At 41.3% G+C, this 20,941-nt stretch overlaps 1 protein-coding gene across 3 annotated transcripts in view; it reads right to left on the bottom strand.

The window, feature by feature from the left end:
• LOC116732898 (RAS guanyl-releasing protein 2) overlaps positions 1 to 20,941 on the bottom strand; it is a 79,477-nt gene that overhangs the window by 57,438 nt on the left and 1,098 nt on the right. For all 3 annotated transcript variants that reach the window (XM_032583484.1, XM_032583481.1, XM_032583483.1), the window contains exons 2-7: positions 4,337 to 4,470; positions 4,125 to 4,227; positions 3,887 to 3,943; positions 2,171 to 2,302; positions 1,677 to 1,827; positions 228 to 401 (exon numbers count right to left, since the gene is read on the bottom strand). In XM_032583484.1, the coding sequence (XP_032439375.1) occupies positions 228 to 401; positions 1,677 to 1,827; positions 2,171 to 2,302; positions 3,887 to 3,943; positions 4,125 to 4,227; positions 4,337 to 4,406 (687 nt within the window). In that variant the 5' untranslated portion in view covers positions 4,407 to 4,470. The remainder of the gene's footprint in view (positions 1 to 227; positions 402 to 1,676; positions 1,828 to 2,170; positions 2,303 to 3,886; positions 3,944 to 4,124; positions 4,228 to 4,336; positions 4,471 to 20,941) is intronic.

Raw genomic sequence — 20,941 nt, 5'->3', positions numbered from 1 at the left:
GTTTAAACGCTTAGATTTATTATGTTTTTTTTTTTGTTTCTTTTTTGCAGTTAAACTGATGCTATCCGGTGGGAAATCAGAGGCTTATTGGTGGGCGCCTCAGCTCTGTTTCACGTTTTCCGAAACAGTTTTTTGTTTTGCCGTGGCTCCGGGCGACGCGACTCTCCGAGTAACTTCCTGGAAGCGGATCGCCAGCGAGCCGGGAGGTGGGGGGGGGGGGGACTAACCTGCGCCACCCTGATGAAATGGGAGACGACAGCTGCTCTCTGCTGGGCGGTGGGCTTGCTGAGCACCATGAGCTGGATCCACTGGGAGACGCTGTTGAAGAGCGTGATGAAGCGCTCCAGGATGGGGTTGTCCACCGTGCAGCCGTGCATCACGAAGCTGTGGTAGTCCTGAAACTGAGCAAAGAGGCAGGATGTCACTGAAAATGTTCCGCGGCAAGGAGAGATCCAAACAGCAGTTATCATATTCGAAATGAGGATGTGATGATTAAAATTTCATATAGTAGTAAATGATACAATTTGGCATCTAAAGTTATGATCCAAAATTGTTTGATGTGTGAAATTAACAAAGCAGAATGATGAAGCAAAGCAAAACCAATTGATGTCAAACACAGCATAACTGATATGTATGTTATAAAAAAAGATTTGCATGAGAATGTTCAAATGACACATTTTCTAACCACACTTTTTCCTCCCACTTAACTTTCTATAAATATGCTTGGACACAGAATTCTGTCAACATCCAGCTTTTCCAGTAATAACATTCTGTGGCTTCTGCTCGCCAGCTGCGTTTCCATCGACCTTATTGTGCAATTTGACATATTTGAAAATGAGGTTGCTTCTACAAAACTTGAGGGGAAATTTCGGGAAAATTTTGTATTTTTCAATAAAAAGTTTTGGTACTAGGACAAAGTGCTTCTGGTTTATTTCTCAAAACTACAATGGAAACCCTTTTTTCGCATCACAAGAATCACATGATCAACAACCGGATGTTGCCACTGGTGCAAACCACAAAGAAGAAGACGACAGGAAGTAGTTGGAGGATGATGACGCGGCGTGGGCTTTAATGACTCATTGCATGAACAAACTGATTCATGTGAGATATAAATTGCGTTTCTTACAATGACAGAATATTGAAAGTCACCTTTGCAGGTGTTTTGAGTTAATTACCTGATTAGCGTGTGACATCATGAGTTTCTAATATTTCCCTTTTTCACAATATTCAAACTCAAGGGTGTAAAATATACTTTCACATAGGGCTGGTTTTTTGTTTTGTATTTACACATGACATCTTTGTTTATGATCTTGAATATTAAAATTTGATTTAAAAAAGCAAACTAAATCATTAAGGGAGTACATACTTATTCTATACACTGTTTAGAGCTGGATTGCATTGAAATGAATCTGATTGGTTGGAATTGAATTTGCTTCCAATGCGATTCTCTATGATGAGATGTGATTTTAGTACGGTTTCTATAAGTAAGCATTTCATCTCCTCTTGTCTTCCAGAAATGAAGCCAAAAAAAGAAAAAGAAATCAAAGTTCTATAAAATTAACTAAAAATACACACAGCGATATGAAAGCTGACATCAGTCTTTATTGCTTAGCAACCACGGTTAACCTGTGGCACTGATCTAAGAGCTGTGAAAAAGTTGACTCTGAAGCACTAACCAGAATCTTGCAGAAGGATTTGTACTCCAGGAAGGTCAGGTGCTCTGCCAGCTCAGATGAATCAAGGTGGTCGAACAGCAGAGACATTTTCCTCTTTTTAGACACAGATGGGACACGCTGAGTCACCTGCCGCTTCCATTTATACGACGGCCTGCGAGCAGAGACACGGAACAGATCATTATTCTTTATAGATGTTATTTTCGAACAGCGTCATAAAAGTCATGAGGACCCAGGTTTATAGCCACCGGAAAATGTGACATTACCGGCTCCCCCGGAAAGCCACAGAGATCCAGCTTTCATTGGAGAATTTAGTTTGTTTTTTTTCAACCTCCAAAAATCCAAAATCAGCTACATATTTTTTAAAGAGGTTAAAATGGATTCATACTTGAGTTTATCGTTAAAGAAGCGAAACAAGTCGCTGACCCTTCACAGCTCAGCAATGTCAATTAAACACAATGCTGACACCTGTGGAGACAGACCCCCAGCTCACTCACACGCTGTCCAGGTCGATGAGCTGACTCTGCCTCTCGTTGCCTCCGGTGGTCAGGAGGTCTTTAAAGTCTTTGATCTGCTCCTCCAGCTCGGGGTTCAGATTGAACTCGGCAGGGAACTCAGAGATCCAGTACCTGGAAGAAAGGCCGCAGGAAGAACAGCAGACGGGTGAAGTACTGGACGCTGAAAATAGTCTGGGTTTGTGCAGCTTGAAATGTTTCATAAATCTATCTTTCTGGACCGGTACTTTTGCTGCGAGGTGAAAACAGAAAAGTTCGCCACAGTACGAGAGCCTGTGTTAAATTTAACATGGAGCGTGTTGCGAAAGTGTTCACAATCCATTTTTCACATTAAAACCACTGATTAGTGTAAAAATTGTCAACTGGAAGAAACATGATAAAAAAACAGAGCTGGGCTGGCACTTCTTACTGAGAAGTTAATTGTGCTAACGCTAAAGCACTACGCCAACATCAGTGGTAGCTAATGCTAAAACATTACCCCAACATGATATTTAGTGGAAGCTACTGCTAAAGTGCTACACAGCTCAGCAATTTCAACACAGTATATATTTAGCGGATGCTAATGCTAAAGTGATAGAACAACCCTGCATTTAAAGGATGCTAAAACGTGCTAATACAGTGTTTACTGGACGCTAATACTAAAGCAATGAAACAACACGGCATTCAGTGGAAGCTAGTGCTAAGGCGCTAACTTCAATTCAACTTATATATGCCTTTGAAAGACTACAACCCTCATGCACCAATTTAATTTTGACATTATAATTTACACTTTCTATAATATCCTTAGATATTGTATTTATGCTTATAGTGTCTTCTCTCTAGTCTGTGTTTTATTTTATTCCTGTATGTTTTATGCTTAAAATAAAGTTGGTGGCAAAAACTCAGAGAAAATGTGAGAAGAGGAAACAGAAGTGCAACATAAACAGAATATAAATGTCTAACTACTTAAAAAATTGTTAACGGTCAGTACCAAAAAACGTCAACGCAGATGTCCAATAGTGCTTTAGGATTTGTCCAGAAAAAATCATTTAGGGGAAGCTAAATGTGCTAAGCATTTTCAAAGTTAGCAAAAGCACTAAACAACAAAATAGCTCTGCTATTAGCGAATTAGGGGATTGGTAGAAACGTGCACACCACAGTAAAAAAAAATTACAAATAAAAATCTGAAATGTGTGGAGTGCTGTTTCAGTTAGTCTTTTTTACTCCTTCTAAAGTTTCCCAAATATTCCTTATTGATTCTATTGATCAATGCTCAATGCATTCAGAGAGCAGAAAACAGAAAAAACTGAATATTTTTTGTTTTAATAGTTCTTACACAGAAATCAGAATCTGCAAAAAAAAAAAAAAAATAACATCAGTAGATTAGAAATTTATCAACTCTGTGATTGGAGATCGGACCCTTAATCTCTAATCAGTTAGAATATTTGTGTTGATCTTCAATAAAATCCCTCCACCGTTCTGCTTGTCTTTTACATAATCGCTCTAAAATGCATCGTTGTTTAAACTTGTAACATGACAAAATATGTAAAAGTTCAAAGGGTGTGAATATGTGAAACACTGTGAGATGGAAATGAGAACGAGGAGGCTAATTAAAGAACGAGAGTGAGAAGAAAGACTAAACGATGACAGCTTTGACAGACGAGACAAAAAAAAAAGACAACACGAGATCATTATCAGACAGCGAGGAGAGATCATTACTTGACAAGGTGGCATATTCTCGTTCGACGTTCCTCGGTGCAGCTCTCCTCTCGGGATCTTGTGAAGTTAAGGTGTAAAAATCTGTTTCGGGTTAAATACACAAGGACAGAAGAAACTCAGACTTTTAGTTGAACGTATGTTTGAATCCCAAAACGAGGTTTGCAATTAACAGCTCTGTGTATTCATAGGCAAACACTAGAAGGGAAAACATGAAATGTATGCAGATGTCAAAGGATACTGGAGCACGAGCTTCCTGGCCATGTCGGTGGAAGGGATGTACCAGGGATGCATCATGAGGAACATCCGGACCAGGGAAGCGTCCTTCAAAGTGCCTTTCTCATCTACAAAAATAAATCCGGTTTAGTCAGTGTGCTGGCTTCCACCAGCCTGTACTTACTGCCACTAAAAGCCACATAAGTCATTTTTTTTCTGATGAGGTGAATGACGAACCGAAGGCTTGGATGCAGGCCTCCACCAGCTCGTCCACCGAGGCAGCCTGCTCTGAGAGAATGGACTCCATGGTTCCCTCCAGTCTCTGTGTTCACCTCGCTTCCTCCAGTCTGGTTGGAATCTTGTGGCGCTCACTGAGAGGAGAGGATCAGAAAGTGAGCGAAAGACTCGGTCCGTTTGACGTCAACACAAAACAGAAAACACCTTTCCATCAGCTGTGACTGGAATAGTTCAAAGTGTGACTTCCACTTCCTCTGAGGAGTTTAAAAAAGGGCTTAAGTGTCTGGCTAACTTTGGGTTTTAAATGATTTAGTTGCTTCAGAACATGAGCTGACGTGTGGTAGACAATATTGTGTTTTAAGGTTGAAAAGCAGCTTTACTTCAGTGTCCAAACAGAGCAAAAAGGGGACAGTGGCTGATTTTCATGCCTCTGTGACGGTAGATAAGAGCGGCTTCACATGCAAGTATCGACCAATCTGCCGAAATTACGGAAACCACGACTGATCGATCGATGCATCCTAACTTTTAGTCCATGTTGACAGTGACACTGATTATGAGCCAATACAAACATCACCTACTTAAGAAGTGCTTACTCTGCGTTTTTGCTTGAAAATGACAATAACGGTCAATAAATGTTGCATCATGATAACTGCAACAGTCAATTTATAACATCATTTCAGGAGGGTAAGAATTTGATTCTTCTTTGTTTGCTTTAAATAAAAGCTAGGAGATTACGCTATGCCTATTACATTACACAGAGTGTTTAATTTAAAGATCATAGTGATTGAAGTTAACCTAGATTTTCATTTTCATCATGAAGACATCCTCACTCGTCTCCCTGAACTCCAACATGCTGGCTCAGGTGTGGCCTGTGAAGGTGGTGGATAGATAATCGGTACATGTCGCAGCCTACAGACTACTGCTCTCAAGCCGTCCGTTGCGACTGCGGTGCAATTCAATTCCAAAATATTGCACACACCGATAACGCAATTATGACTGCAGTAAATAGATTGAGCAGCTTTAATAAATATGCAATGAATCTCTTTACATAACCACATTACGCACATGCATTCATTTTGAATGAGATATTTAGATATGAGGCAACAGTCTAAGCCATTCTTCCATGCAGTTCTGCAATCAAGACGCGTCATCAGCCCTTTAAAATACCAGCATAGTTTTAAGTTTTCTAAATAAATGGCATAAAATACATCAAAATACAGTGTTTATATTAGTAATCTTTTCTGTTGACATAAAAATGTTGTCAGTCTGCGATGAAGCATAAGAGGATTAGAAGACAATTTATGAACATGCCTCTGTAACTCAGGCAACATAAGCTTGGGGTTTTTTTTCCTGCTACTGTGGAGGATCATGGGGAAGAAAACACTGGCGGACCCACAGAGAGCCTCACACTGAGGGAGGTTTGGCTGTGGATGGCCCTTCAGTAAAGCTAATCACTCTTACACGCATTGTACCAAGCACATAGCAGGTAATCATCTCCTCTGTGAAAAGATTAAATATTACCTCACTTCTCATGCCACTTTATCTTCACTCATCTTGACTGATGTCTATTTGCGTCAACTGTAATCTGGGTGATTGTTTAGCCACAGAGCACAGTGCCTTGAGCTTTTTGACATTCTGTCTCCTAACACACGCACACACAGAAATCTTCAATTTATTTTGGGAATTTAGGGGAGTTTTCACACCTGATGGTCCGGTAGACTCACATCCATTGGGGACCAAAATTGTAACATTGGTTACATTTTCAGCTGTTTCGGTTCCCTTTTAAGCTGGACTGTGTCAAATGAACCAAACTCCTTGAAAAACCTGATCCTCCACCCCTTTTTAGTTTAGTAGCTCTAGAGGACTGTGGCTCTGCTGGCAGGCCGATATAAGAAGCTGACGATATCTATTGTTATGAAATATCAAATGAAACAATGCAGCTACAAAACTGTACAAAAGAACATGTGCTTACACAAGTTGACTGACTTTATGACTGAACTTTGGATACAGACATGACAAGCTATGTGCAAGGCTGATAGAAAACCACAGCACAATCAGCAGGAAACCAACATTCAGTCTGCGGACGTGGAACTAAACTGATATCACGGTCTTACCAAGATGCCTAAAAAAAGAAATGCCTGCTGCATTTTTTTTTTGTTCTCAATTCCTCAACATGCTTGGCGGAGTAAAATTCACCTCCTGTCTTTGATACAGTCCGCTGGCACAGAGCGACATGAGAGAAACCCCTTGGGCTCGTTTTCTGTAAAAGTGACAAAGTTTAGCAACAAAGCCACCAACACCACGCCCCTGCGGGCGCAACTCTTAACGGACGGCCCGTCGACGGCGAGGCTCGGTGAGCGTGAGAAGGGCGTGACAAGTGTGTGTACATATCAATTGTGCCTGACACAATGAAGGCTTTCACTGCGCTGCCTCTGCCGCAACACGGTGGGTGGACACGCTCAATTACAGGCCTCCGCAAGCTGCCGTGGCCGCGCTCGTGTGTGTGGGGACGCTTGGGGGAGAAAAAGAGGGAAGTGCGACCTGAAAGCTTCAGCGTCTCTGCATCACGATCATCAAAGGGAGAGAGACACGACGGAAACCACTGCTATGATAAAAACAGAGAGCTAGACTAGTCAGCTGCAGATGTGTGATTTTGTACCCAGTTATAGATAAAATTAGACTGCAAGAAAACTAGAAACTAGAAACAAGAGTTGCCCACAGGAAGCATGTTTGAGCTATAGAGCTGCGCTCCACTGACGAATGAAACCTCGCAATAAAAATACCACCGCCTGTGTTAACCAACCATTATCTAAGCTCCAAGATCTGATCTTACATGTACTGAGCAAATGCGGAGCTTCTTCTATTTTTAATTGAACATTGTATTTATTACAGGAAAACATCTTTCCAGACCAACCCGGATCTATGTGACAACATTTAAACCTCAACAACTGCCATCAAACAAAACGTCACTGAATCTTTTACATCACCATGGAGAAATCTGCTGTGAAGAATTGTTTTAATTGAGCTGATTAATGGAACTTTTAAGTTCTTCCCACAGCATCTCAGTTCAAACGTTGAATAGGCAACTGCAAAACTTTCACTTTCAGAACTAGAATTGCATACGGCAATGGATTCACAAGCTTGGTCAAACACGTAAAAACAACGCAACTTTAATTTGTTCTCTCAGTGCAATTAGGAGTACAGCAGCCAATGTAAAACAAATGATAAAGAAACTGACAAACAATACAGTGACTTACTGTAAGGACTCATATTTCTACTTCTCAGTCAGTGTCTACTATTTGAAGCTTTAGTTCTGTCTTCCATATCCAAGTAAAATTGGTTCTACATGATAACCTTAACTGACTCGAAAATCAAACTGAATCGAAAATCAATCGAATTGAATTGTGAATCGAATTGATTTGGGAAATCCAAATTGATACTCAGCACTAGTAATTCCTAATTGGTTTGGATAGATTCCTCCCCCGTTCATAAAATAAAAACATTTTAGAGCTAAACTGAGGAAATCTGGACAGAAGGCAGCATTGTATAACTGACAGCGCTGTCTGAACTGAGACGGAGGAAAGTGATGTGTGTTCAGCCATAATCATCATTAACGATGCGGGGAAATCTAGATCTGAAAGGTTAGGGCAGTTCAGTGACAAAACGAGCCGACTTCAGAACAGCGTGTTCTCGTGGCTGTGGAAGCATTTGAAGCGTTGGCCTCTTCTCTCAGCAGCTGTGATAGTGCAGACACACAGGGAGCAAGGCTGCTTTTATCGGAGGCAGTCTGACGCGGCGGCACAGCCTGTGCCCGTCCTGGTGATGATGCCATCATGCGAGAACACCATCCATCACCGAACCGACAGCAGCGCTTTATCACAACCAAGAGAACAATCATCTCAAAGTTCTCAGGAGGCTTTACTCTGACTTATCCTTTGACAGTCTTTCCCCTTTTTTTGTTCTGTAATTTTGCTTTTGTTTCCACAGCTGTGCGGCGGCAGAGCGAGTGAAGGTAGAGCATGCGACAAGGGGCTTTGGTGTCATCTGCGGTTGCCTGGTGACGCCGGCCCAGGGCCATCGATCAGGCAGATTAAGGGGCGGGATGGGGCGCAGCGGGGATGGCTGCCTGGTCAATCCACAGTGCACTGCTGCCTCACTGGACAATGAAAATGTCATATCCTCTAGCTGGACACAGACAGATACACTCTGAGCATAGCCTTTGTCATTTCGGCTGCTTCAGAGGAACTCTTTCGATTCTTCTGTCTACTTTCATCACGCAGAAACCTGTGACTTCTACCATCTGTTCTCCAGATACACAATTATTTCCTGCTCACAATTGTTTGTTTAGATTTTTTAAAACCGATGCGCCATACATCAACATGTCGGCTATAGTTGGCCATTTTTACATGTGTGAATGCAATTTTTCAGTTGGATTTAGGTTTGAACTTTGACTGGGCCATTCTAACACAGTCTAGCTGTGTTAGAAAAATTGGTCAATCTTGCATACTGTATTCACTCAAGTCCCTGAAGTTTCTACCTAACACAAAATTTACGTTCCAAAAGAACCCACATCCACCTTACACGGTGCAACTGAGAGGTTATGGAAGCCGACGCCACCTACTGGCCAAGTAAGACTCTACCAATCATTACAGACTGCTAAAAGAGTATTTGAAGAAGTTAAAAAGGTGCAATCTAGATTAAAAGCAAATTGCATATATTTTGTTACCTCTTCTAGCAGGACTGTTATGTATTTGGCACCATCCACCTTCCCAAAAACTCCGACCAGCTTCTTGTCAGTGCTGAAGAAAAGCATCCCTGCACCATCATTAGACATTATGAGAATGGTATTTTCAGAGTAATATGCAAAAACAGTTATGTATGCTAAAAAGTTCTAACTTGACCTCATTTGGGCACAGTAGCTTCTTCCTCATGTTTGCTCTCTCCCCCTGCAGGTCGTGTGGAAAACTTCAAATGTAACATTTTTATGATTTCCTTCTTGCCACTCGTCAATAAAGACAAGAGTTGTGGAGTTAACAGATAATGGTTGTCCTCTTCGTAGATTGCTGTGGATTTCTGCAGTTCCTCCACAGTTACCATGGGCTGTTCAGCTGCATCTCTGATTACCGCTCCCCTTGTGTTATAAATAAATGAACTCTATTTATCAGTTAGGTTTGTTTTTAGGTCAACTGGTTGCACCACATTTGATTTAGGGGTATCATTATTTCAGTTATGCTCCACTTTATAGTGGTCTGCCACATCAAGTCTCAATTGAACCCTTTGAAGTCTGTGGCAGTAGTGTGACAAAATGTCAAAAAGTTGAAGAAATGCTTTTGGAAGCCATTTCGTAAGCTGCAACGTAGAACTTTGATATTAAAAAGAAGACAAGAGAGTATAAATCATTCTATTGCTGTGTGAAGAACACAACTCCAGCTCTGACTAATGACATGGCAGTCACAAACATGCAAATGATTGTATCTGTCTTGGTATTGGTTTTTCCATAATGAGCTCATTTCCACACTCGTACATCCCCTGCACAAAGCACAGCCTCCATGCAGTCATTAATGAATTTGTTTTGATTTCTCTCCCTGGTGTTAGGTTTTACCAACACTGACGGATGCTTTTGTGAATAATGGTTTTGAGCCATATAGCAAAAATGTATAAATGCGATCTTAAATGAGTCATATTCCTGGTAATATTCCTGGTCTTCCAAATGTGAGGGTGTGATGTGGTTTATTAATACTCATAAATTGGATACAAACCCAGGACAAACAATAAAATATGTGGAGCAATAATGTGCTGTCAGTGTTAACATTTTTAATAGGCAACGGTATTTTAACCTAGCTAAAATTATACATATCAAATGTGATTCATAGTCTGTTCCTTTTAAGCAATTTAAGCTAACTTTAGGCTCGCTGAAGAAAATGGCTAAGAGAAGATTGGCATTTTGTACCTAATGTTACTGTTACCGGACTGGTTAGTGCAGCCGGTCTGGCAATTACAGACAGAAGCATTGTTTGTAAGTAAATGGATCAAATGACCTTGCTAGGTTGTTAGCATTTCTTACGAAGTTTGCTAACAATTCTGTAAAATTAGCCACATCCAAACCGGGGTTTACTGGGGCTAGTAACTGAGCTAAGAAGAACTAGACGTGGAAATAAAAAAATCAGTTAATCCTAAAAATGCTTATAGCTGCCTTTTTTTAATAGTTTAAACCTTTAACATACTTTAATATGCATTAATATGCACAGTGGAAACCATCTTAGCACGGAAACAGAAGTTAGAATTCATAATATTCCTAATTCAATAGCACTTCTGGATTGGCTGTTTTGCTAACATTAGCTACATGTGTGTCATGTAGCATTTTAACTTCCCAAGCTGGATTTTCTTTTGATACGCTATATGACAAAAATCTGTGAATAGGTGATATTTCTGTGAATAATTTGGCTTTCTGCAGAAAAATTCCCAAACAAGAGAATCCTCAAATACTGAACCCCAAACAGCTGGGGGTCCAGGGTATGTCAGGCAGTAGAAGTGACTTGAAAACTGTTGTGAAGTTTTCACTTGACAAAAATCAGGAGAATAATATAAACTGCAAATTCACAATCTGATGTGTAAATCTTGTTTGCTGATCACACTGCTCTACCAAACATCTGTTTAAAGTCAGCCAGGTAGATTCAGGCTTCGCTCCACATCTAGACACTTTTAGAGTTTGTTATTTTTATTTTTCTGTGGCTAACTCTGAGCTTGATTAGCTTGATTGTGCAATTTTTGACTGTATGTTGTTTTCTTTATAACTTTGTAATTTTCTGGTTGTATTATGCAAAGCACCTTCAAGCGCTTGGCTGACGAAATGTGCTATACAAATCAACTGCTGGCCAGTTCTGCTCATATTGATCCATATAAAGGTTTAACTTTCAGAACTTAGAGCTTTTTAAAGCACCTGATGTCACATGATAATAATAAAGTATAGCTGAACCGTTCAAACCTGATGAAAATGTTGCTAATGGGTAACTTCAACAAGGATATGAACCATTCCTGGAATCAAATATAACTGGGACGATGGGTTCACAGTAATTCTGAGTTGGGGACATTATCCCATCCTTTTGTCCTAATCGAGGGAAAAAGCTACACAAGCACCACTTTTATCACAGCACATAGACAGACTGGACTTATCTCTGGCCTGACACCCTCCAGTTAGTCTCAGGAAGTTGTAGTGAGGAGCTATGTGACGGCACAGATAGAGTTGTCCAGAAAAGACCACAGAGCAGCAGAAGGCATGGATCTATTTACAGACTGCAAGGTACTGAGAGCAGGAAAGGAAATATTTCCTTTTCCCTGGACACGCAGAGTGCAACGCTGGTGGGGGATCACCGGCTGCAAACACAGATTAGCAGCCGCCGTTCTTCCTCAGGGAGGGGAGAAGGGAAGAAGAAGGACGGAGAGCTTCAGCTTATTCCAACATGGAAAACAGTCGGCTGAAGAGGGAGAGAAAAGAAACCCGAAGGCTTCGGAATGATAACAATCCTAGAAGATGATGAAAAGCTACTCGAATGTGTTTGCTAAACAAATGTATTTTCAATAAATTTGGAATAACAGAAGGAAATGGTGGAGAGTAACATGCAAATTTAATAAGGTCCTGCTGGGACGTGACAGCTGGGAGCTGCACGCTCTAAAACAACAACGATAAGAAAAAAAAGAAAACAAAACTGAAAAGTCACGCCACATGTTTCACATCTGGCACACTGTAATATTTCTCATCCCTGTGTTGTGACTTTACATGACGCGTGGGGGAGGGACAGCAGCACGTTCTGGTAGAGAAGCCAACAGTGCATCATTGTGTCACGCCGCTTTGTTTTCAGGGCCTTCCTGCTCAAATGTCTGTCCGTTAAAACAGATGTGGGGAGTTTTTGCTTCATGACAAACACCGGAAGGGTGTGTGAGTTTGTGAAATGTGGAGGGTGTATGCGCCTCTGTGCACTTTAAGAAAAAAGAAAGAAGTTAAACTTAGTTCACACGTTACTCTGAACTGGTGTCAAGACTTTTTGACTGAGAGATAAGGCCTTGTGGCATATTGGGCAACAGAGCAAACGTGAGACATGGTGTCTCAGCCAGGCTTCTCGGTGAACCCTACGCCGCTCAATCTCAGAACTCGCCTCCTCTGTGCCTCTGCAACGCCTCACTGTGGAATCTCACTTCCTGTTGTGACAGACTTTCTTCTAACACTGGAGATTTTAAAGTCTAAAGTAGCACAGTCAATGTTCAAAGATTAAGAAACAGTCTTATATGATGGTCAGACATTTCAAAGAAATTATAGATTATAGATGTCTTCCACTGTCCGACAAAGATAGCCTGACCAAATACACTAATCACTTTTCAATTGATGATTGTATTTATTAAGGTATCCAAATCAATCTGACCTTGTGTGAGAAAGTATTAGGTCCTTAAATCGTGTGGCAACTTGCAAAGTGTTTTTACACAATTATAGAGTAATTTATACCAACTCTTCTTTGCAGAATTGTTTTAGTTTGGTCACATTAGCAGTGTTTCCATCCAATTGTCATGCGAATTCTGAACAAACTTTTAAAAAGTTGCAAAAAAGAATAAGAAAGAAAAAAGTGAATTAGTTTCCTTCTACTTCTTTGGGTTAAATTCAACCAGTGCAATTTTGCCAGATGTTGACGTTGCAGCTGTAACAGGAAGTTGAGGTTGCTAGCTCTGCGCATGGACCACGCATTTCAGAAGAATGCAGAGATGGTTCAGGAATGTGTTGCTGTTGGCCAAGTTGTAGTTGTTATTGGCGATGTTAGATGCTGCGCAGAGACCTAGAGCAAGAAATTAAATTGTATTCGTTCTAACAGCAGAAACAGCGGATCAGTCATGTGAGGCCACATGTGATGTCAGAACCTAAATGTGTTTCCATCTTCCCTTTACCGCATCAACTTTTTCAGAAAAGCCAAAACCACCTCAAGCGATTCCGTCCACCTTTTCTAATGCAGATAAAGAACTTTGACGGTCACTTGGCTACTGGAGGATATCTGACCAACGGCTTCTTTAGAGTCATACCACAGCATCCTGGTTAGATGAAACTCCATCTTTAGCTAGGAAACTCCAATACCTTTGTTTAGTATTTCAGAGCAAGTGGAGGCGGACTTGTTGATGTTCTTTGGATCATTGTCCTTGAGCTTAAAGGTCACAAACTGAAGGCCGGACATTTTCCTTTAGAATTTTGTGTGAGAGCAGAATTCATGGCTCCATCAGTTCTAGCAAGTTGTCTGAGTCCTAGGCATGATTTTCTCTTAATGAATTGGTGTGTTTGTTTGTTACCTGATGAAACGGAATAAAAATCTTCTTTTTCTAGCCTACAGAATAATTTCCCTAAAGCTTTTGTGTTCTTTTGGGTCAACCATGCTTTTGGCTTTGGAACAATGTCATAGCTGATGTCCAGTCTTTTTTCTTCTTCATTGTTGAATCATAAACAGTGACCTTACCTGAGAGAAGTGCTTTAGATGTTGCTCTGGGTTCTTTTGTGATCTCCTGGATGAGTTGCTGATGCACTCTTGGAGTAGTAGCGGTATTCCGGCCACAACTGGGAAAGTTCTTCAATGTTCTGTGTTTTCCAATTGTAGCTGTCAGATTTAACTGTTGGTTGGAGACTTGAAGCTTTAGAATTAGTTTTGTTCTCTTTCCAGATGGATAGATGCCAGTAATCTGCCTTCTTCATGGAAACAAATGGGCGTATTTAAGTGATATATCAATTCTACAAGTCTGGCAGTAATCAGGTCACAGGGTGGCTAGTGAGACCGAACTAAAAAAGATTTAAGAAGATGGGAGATAACTTGTTCAGAGGCCAATGTTGTTTAAAAGGTTGGTTCTTTTTAACTCATCATTTAAATACAGCTTTTTGCATTTGATCTTGTTGTCTGATTTTGAAATGTATTTGAAAGGAGGCACTGCACAGTAGATCCGGCGCAGGATTAGGTACAGGCAAATCATCCAGTCACTCTCACACACTCTTTTCTTCTTAGAAATCCCTGTGGTTTGCAGGGCAATCACAAAAACATGAGCCGCATTTTGAGGCTAACCTGTTGAAAGTGAGATTTCATCAGTTTCACTTCCTGCTGCCTGTCAGGGCTGGTTCTCTGCAACAATCACTCTGAACTTGTTTCACACTTGAATCCCTGGACGTTTCTCGTTCAGCCCGGGTCCGGTCACGACTGCTTCCTGTTTGTGTATTCCTCTCCTTAAAAATGCCTCGCAGCCCTTGATTGGGGCCACAAATCCCTCCGATTCCTGTACACATAATGCACTACTGATTGGGCAGACTTCCATGAAATGTGGAGTAGGCTGCAGGCGGGTGATGCAGTCATGCAGAGTCTGACCCGGTTCCCTTTGTGAAAGTGGACACCCAACACCTGTAGCACAGATTGGTGCCAGTCAGCTGAAACTTCAACCAAGCCCCATCTAATAGCCACCGTCGCAGTAATTCACTGCCTGGAGTAATTACTTGCTTGACTTAGTTAAGTTAATTGTGTTTTACTCTGACTGATTTCATTCGGTTTGATTTAGGTCTCTTGGAGCCTGAAACTCTCCCATCTCCACTGTCTCCCGCTAATGCTGAATCTGCTCCAGAGAGGAGAAAAGACAAACGTATAGCGCCTTCAAACTAGGGGTGCAACAATAAATTGATTTTCTTCATTTTGGGAAATTGGCGATCAACTGAGGCTTACCTGAGAATCCGACCTCATCGACCGATCTGCACAAGTCTGAAAATCAGTCACTGCCAGGTCCACTGCGTCATGTGTACATGTGCACGGTTGAGAAAAGTCTCCCCTCTGTTGCCAATTTAGCAACTTTGTTGCTATATTTAGCGACTTCACAGACAATAAAATTGGTTTCGGTCGGTCAGATATTTTAAAGATTTGTGATCGACCACAAAACTGCAATTGGTGGACCTTTACTTTAAACTCTGAACTTTTTCTCAAACTTCTTTATTTTACTGGGATTTTAAGGCATATATTTTAACTGTATCATTCCAGCATGTACAGAATGATGCTTCCACCACCATGTCTTATAACACGGCCGATGTGTTAAGACTATTGCGCCATCTTAGTTCTAGTGTTTAGCATGCAGACCACATTGCTCCTTTTTGGTCTTTTCTGACCAGAGAATCTGCTGTCCCCTGCTTGGCCTGTGGCAAACAGGAAGCAGGACTTACTGTGGCATTTTAATTTTTAAATGTCCCAATCTTTCATAATGGCCAGATATGTGGTGTTACTATGTCAACATATTCATCCACCTGAACTGTAGACACCTTGCACTCTTCCAGAGTGACCATGGGATAAACTCCTCTTGTCTGGTTTGTTGTCTTAGACAGGCGGATATTTCTTGGTACATTTAAGGCGCAATTCTCTTTTTATTCAGACTGAAGGATTTGAGACTTTCAATGCTTGCGGTACATGAATTGTAACTAAACAATTATTGTATTTTCATTCCGGTGTCCACTGATTGATTCTGCATGCGGGTTAAAAGACTTCCTCAGAACATGACAAATGGCTCATTTTTGAGATTTTTATTTACAAAAAAAAATAATAAAATTTTTCTCTGCTACGTAGTTTTGTACTACTTTCATTTCTATCACATGAAGTTCCCCAGAAATTCAGTAAGGTTTCTGGCTGTGGCATGACAAAATGAGGAAAAACTTAAGGGATGTGAATATAAGCCACTGTATCTGACCTACACTCCCATCCCACGGTGTCGCCACATTAAAAATAAAAAAAATGGAGAGCTCTGACTCTACATGCAAGACATCACAAAGTTCCCCGGTGATGTTTGATTCTCAGCACGGCTGTTGTTCTGCCAACATGGTGGGAGTCGAACTAAATCTGACTCCAAGCTCTTCCTACGCTTGTACATTCTTATTTCTGCAACAGAAATCTATTCTCCAAAAAAATCAACTCCACACAAATAGCAAAAGGAGAGGCTCAAATCCAGGTGTATTGATTGCTGGAAATGAAGGGCACCGTTCCAGGACCGGAAACGATCGGATTAGCAATTAAAAAGTCAGCAGCCGGCCGCAGCCGGAGCGTCGATCCCGCCGATGACCAACATCCAGCCCACGTGTCTGAGCGCGCCGCTGTCTGTCTGCTCTCTGGGATGGCTTCACTCCCATGTGGATCGATTCCTGCCTCGTTCCTTCCTCTTCGCCTCCTCAACCCAAATCTGTTTCTAGTGGTCGGCCGCTATGCAGAGACAGGCTTCCACGATGGAAACCAATTATGGCTGAATTTCCTGATAAGTGCAACACTGCGGCAGGTTGAGGAGGAAGAAGGAGGAGGAGGAGGCTGGGAAGCTATGCTAAATATCAAGGGTGGCTGCTTCAGAGGCCATCAGTAATTGCTCTGCGGCAGCGGAGGCGAGCCAGCAGGAACGGAGATGCAGAGTTTTTGCTTTGTGAATCTACCTCTCCGCATTCTGCCGGCCGTCTGAGTCCCTGCGAACCCGACCTTTTTGAAGCGGCCCGTATCTTTCAAGTCAAGGACCACTTGAGGGCTGGGGATGCATGAGATCACAGAGGCCACGGGCGGCTCTGAGGTGACGGCCTATCAGACGAGGCCGGCGCGCGAGGGAACGGGTTGCTTCCTGCTCTGCTGACTTGTCGGTGCGTGAGTGGGCAGGCGGCGTCTGATGGTTAATGCGGCGCGGCGGCTTCATTTGCATCCTCTAAATCAGACGCTGGCCTGGATGAACGGGCGCACAAAAGCGAGTCTGTTCCGAAATTCAAAATAGGCAGGGATAATCAGCATCTGCACTGGAAATAACGAAGTGACTTTTCCGCCTTGCAGGAGGAAGAGACTACAGCTGTCGCCATGGCAATGATGAGAGCCTGGCCCTATGCCGTACGGATGTCAGAACTGGTTAAAAACATCTGGTCACCAACAGGTAGAATTATGTGAACACAACCTCCAATAATCAAAACTTGGCATTAGGAATGCACCGTGCCAATACCGATAACCCATGTTAATATTGCAGTTATGGCCAATAACTGACGTATATATATATATAGTATATATATTTCCCAACTCTTTTTACACTGAGAAAACAACCAAATGCTGACACTGCTTCTCTCCTTTGGTTCAACACACCCTAATCTTCCATCACTATCACATGACCAAACAAATATCACATGATCACTCAAGGGTGCACTGATTTATCAACACCAATTTCCTTCATTTTGGGGCATCGGTGATCGACCGATGCGGTCACGTGAAGCCAATCTTATCTACCTCAACAAAGGTTTCAATATCAACCACTCAATTTCTAAGTTCAGTTTATTCACTTCATTTGCAACATTTGATCAAAACTATTCAGTCTAATTTCTAAAGGCCAAAAAGTAAAAATGATTCACTGGGTCATGTGTTTTTAGGACAAACACGGCAATATTCAAAACTTTCTTTACATTGTTAAACACTGATTTCTTGTCAGCGTCGTCAGCTTATTTCTTTTCATAAAGCTATATGAGCTCTAGTTTTTTTGCAAAATTTGATCACATTTCACTGATGAATAATACTTTGCCCTCACACATGAGGTAGTTTAGCTGGCTCCACATTGCAACAATGTGTGGTTACACCACAAAGCTAACAATCTGGAACCAGTGCAGCGGAAGCAGATGGTAAAACATTTGCCACATACAGCTTCACACCTGAGGCTCGACAGATCTGGAATCAGCCTGGGCTGCCAGTCTGCATTGGTCAAGTAACGTTTTATATTGGTGAGTAGCCATTTTTGAACCCAAGCAAAGTTTTAGTTGTCCGTTATGTTACAGTGATAAAGTTCAGTCAGACGTCAGATTGTTTGATGTTCAAAAAAATCTATTGAAGCTATTTTTAAAAAAAATATATTTAAGATATAAGCCAATATTTTTGAATTATTTCAAAAGGTTGCCAGGAGATACCTCTAACTTATATTAACCAAGTATCTTTAAAAAGTCGAATTTGAAGAAGTCTCTGGCTGAAGACATGTTAGCGGGTTATGCTAACATGTCTTACCGCCTGCTAACCAGTGTTGTATAAAGTACTGAAATCTCAGAGTCAAGTAAAAGTACAAGTACCTCTCCAAAATATGACTTTGGTAAAAGTCGAAGTCACTGACTGAAATGTTACTTGAGTTAAAGTCTTAAAGTATCTGAAACTTCTTGTACTTAAGTATGGAAATTACTGTAAAAATGGATGTACTCAAGTAATGTAATGAAAAGTACAAGTAAAAAGTAAAACAAAGCAAATGCAGTTTGAATGACATTTTTTATATTTTGGTAAACTTGTCAAATACACTTAAAATAATGTACACAACCAAGTGCAGGCAAAATTAAACCTGCTAATAGATATACCTGCAGGCATCATTTAGTTAAGAAAATTAGGTGCTTTACCTATAGCACAAGGTTAACTTAACCTGCTTTACAACTGAACCAGCTTCTTAGTAAACCCTCCAGGACAGAAAATACAAAGTTTTTGTAAGCCTTAAGTTTTCCCTTCAAGTAAGGTCAGTGCTGAAAATGAGAAAAATAAATAGTACAGAAAATGCGGCCAACATGAAGAAAAAGAGCTGTTACGATTACTCTACTTCACAAATCAGTGAATCAGTCAATGCTACAGTCAGTAAGTGCAGCACACAACTGGTCATTATGCAAAAGAAAAAAAGAATTGGGAGGGAAATGCAGCTTATTGGCATCTGTAAACCTGGTTTTGAACTTGCATGCCTTTCCTATATTCGTTAAATTTAGTCTAAATTGCTATCGCTATGGCTTCTGTCCCCCCTTGAACAGAGGAGTCTAGGTAGAGTGCTACAGTCAACATTAGGCCTAAGCTAAATACACCACGTGTGGAACTGAAACAATGCCAAACAAAGTTCATTTATGGTCAAGATTTCACAATACAGTAGTGTCTAGTGACCAAGCTATAGTTACTGAAACAGGAGGATTATAACCATTTCATAAGACGTTACCTCGATGTGTTTCTTCAAGTTGGACGGGGAGTTTTTGTAAGATAGAATTTCCACATCTTCGGGCAGGAATAACATACACTGCATGCGGTACGACGAATCTTTAACACCCACGAAAGAGTGTATTGTGTTTAAATAAGGCCATGGGCTCTCATCACCAGCTGGTGGTTCCCCTGGAGCCGTGTCCAACGTAGTTGCAGTCGTTGTGGTCTCCGTCTCCTCCTCCATGTGGCTGCTGCTGATTGCGAGACTTGCTTTGTGTTCAATGGGAGAAGCGAAACAGGTGTATCCTATTGGTGGTGATGAACAAGCCCAGGCAAGTAGGCTACCAACTTTGTTCGGTAGCCTGCTTGCTACTTGCTAATCAGTAGGTGGGGTCAAAACACTTGCGTTTCTCTCTCTCGCTTTTTTGTAACGAGTAACTAAACCACACATTGAAAATGTATCGGAGTAAAAGTACGCAATTAAGTTCGGAAATATAGTGAAGTAAAAGTGAAAGTCATCAAAAATTTTCATACTCGAGGAAAGTATGAAGTACTCCAAAATATACTTAAGTAAAGTAGTGAAGTATTTTTACTTCGTTACTATACAACACTGCTGCTAACAGTAACAGTAACATGTACTGGATGACCCCAGCTCTGCTAAACCATTTTATTTTTTCATTTGAATTGTGTTGTTGTCTGATTAGAGGCAGAAATAAAAAAAACAGAAGAGGGACAGTGATAAAAGTCTTTCAAAGTGATTGACAGACAGTAGGTGAGTTATTTCAGTCTTTCAAGAGGGGCCTTGTAAATATTCAGGTTAGCCAAAGTTACCATTACAATGACACGTTACTGTTGTCTTCACACTGTGTGCTGTAGTTAAAGGTGTATGGAGGAGCTACAAAGTGTCCGCATACATACACACCTCAGAAAGTACTTAGCCGCTACCCTGAATATGACTTGTGGTTCAGATATCTTATGAGGTTTTTCTTTTAGATGCTAACTGATCAGCTACAAACTTCAACAGGAAACGTTCAATGTGTGTAAAAGGCAACATACTCCTTCCAGTGCATTCCACTGAAGTTATTTCTCAGGAATGTGGCATGTTATGTTTCACTACTCAAGGAGACTTTAAATAGTCCTAAATAATGAGGTAGCTTCATTTTTTCCCCCACACACTATAACTCCTGCCTTCTGCTAAATAAACAGTGACACGGCAAAAAAAAAAAAAAATGTAAACGCTGCTAAACCGAGGCCGTGCTTACCTCATTTTACAGCGTGAGAACAATGAGCTGTTTGTTTTGTTGTTGTTGTTTTTTACGACATACCGTCACGTAAAACCCGAGAATTGCGGGAGGTTGCCACGACTGTAATGTCGTTCAGACGTCCACACAGACAACCAGTTACAAGTGAAAGTCCCTGCACTGGAGCGGCTCCACATTCAGCAGGATCACACTGCGGGTGAAGCTGGCATTCAAACATGCCTCCTAATCCGTCTCTGCGCCGAGGGAGGCGGGAGAAAATCACCTTAAATCACCACAAGCAAAGCGCGTCTGTAGAACCAGTGGCTTCTGATTGAGGGAGCAATTCAGGTTTGACCTTTTGTGCTGAATTTAAGCAGCCAAGGCGA

The sequence above is a fragment of the Xiphophorus hellerii genome, chromosome 14 (assembly GCF_003331165.1).
Source record: "Xiphophorus hellerii strain 12219 chromosome 14, Xiphophorus_hellerii-4.1, whole genome shotgun sequence".
NCBI lineage: Eukaryota > Metazoa > Chordata > Actinopteri > Cyprinodontiformes > Poeciliidae > Xiphophorus > Xiphophorus hellerii.
Note: the sequence above shows the minus strand (reverse complement) of the source record. Positions and strands in the feature narration are given on the sequence as shown.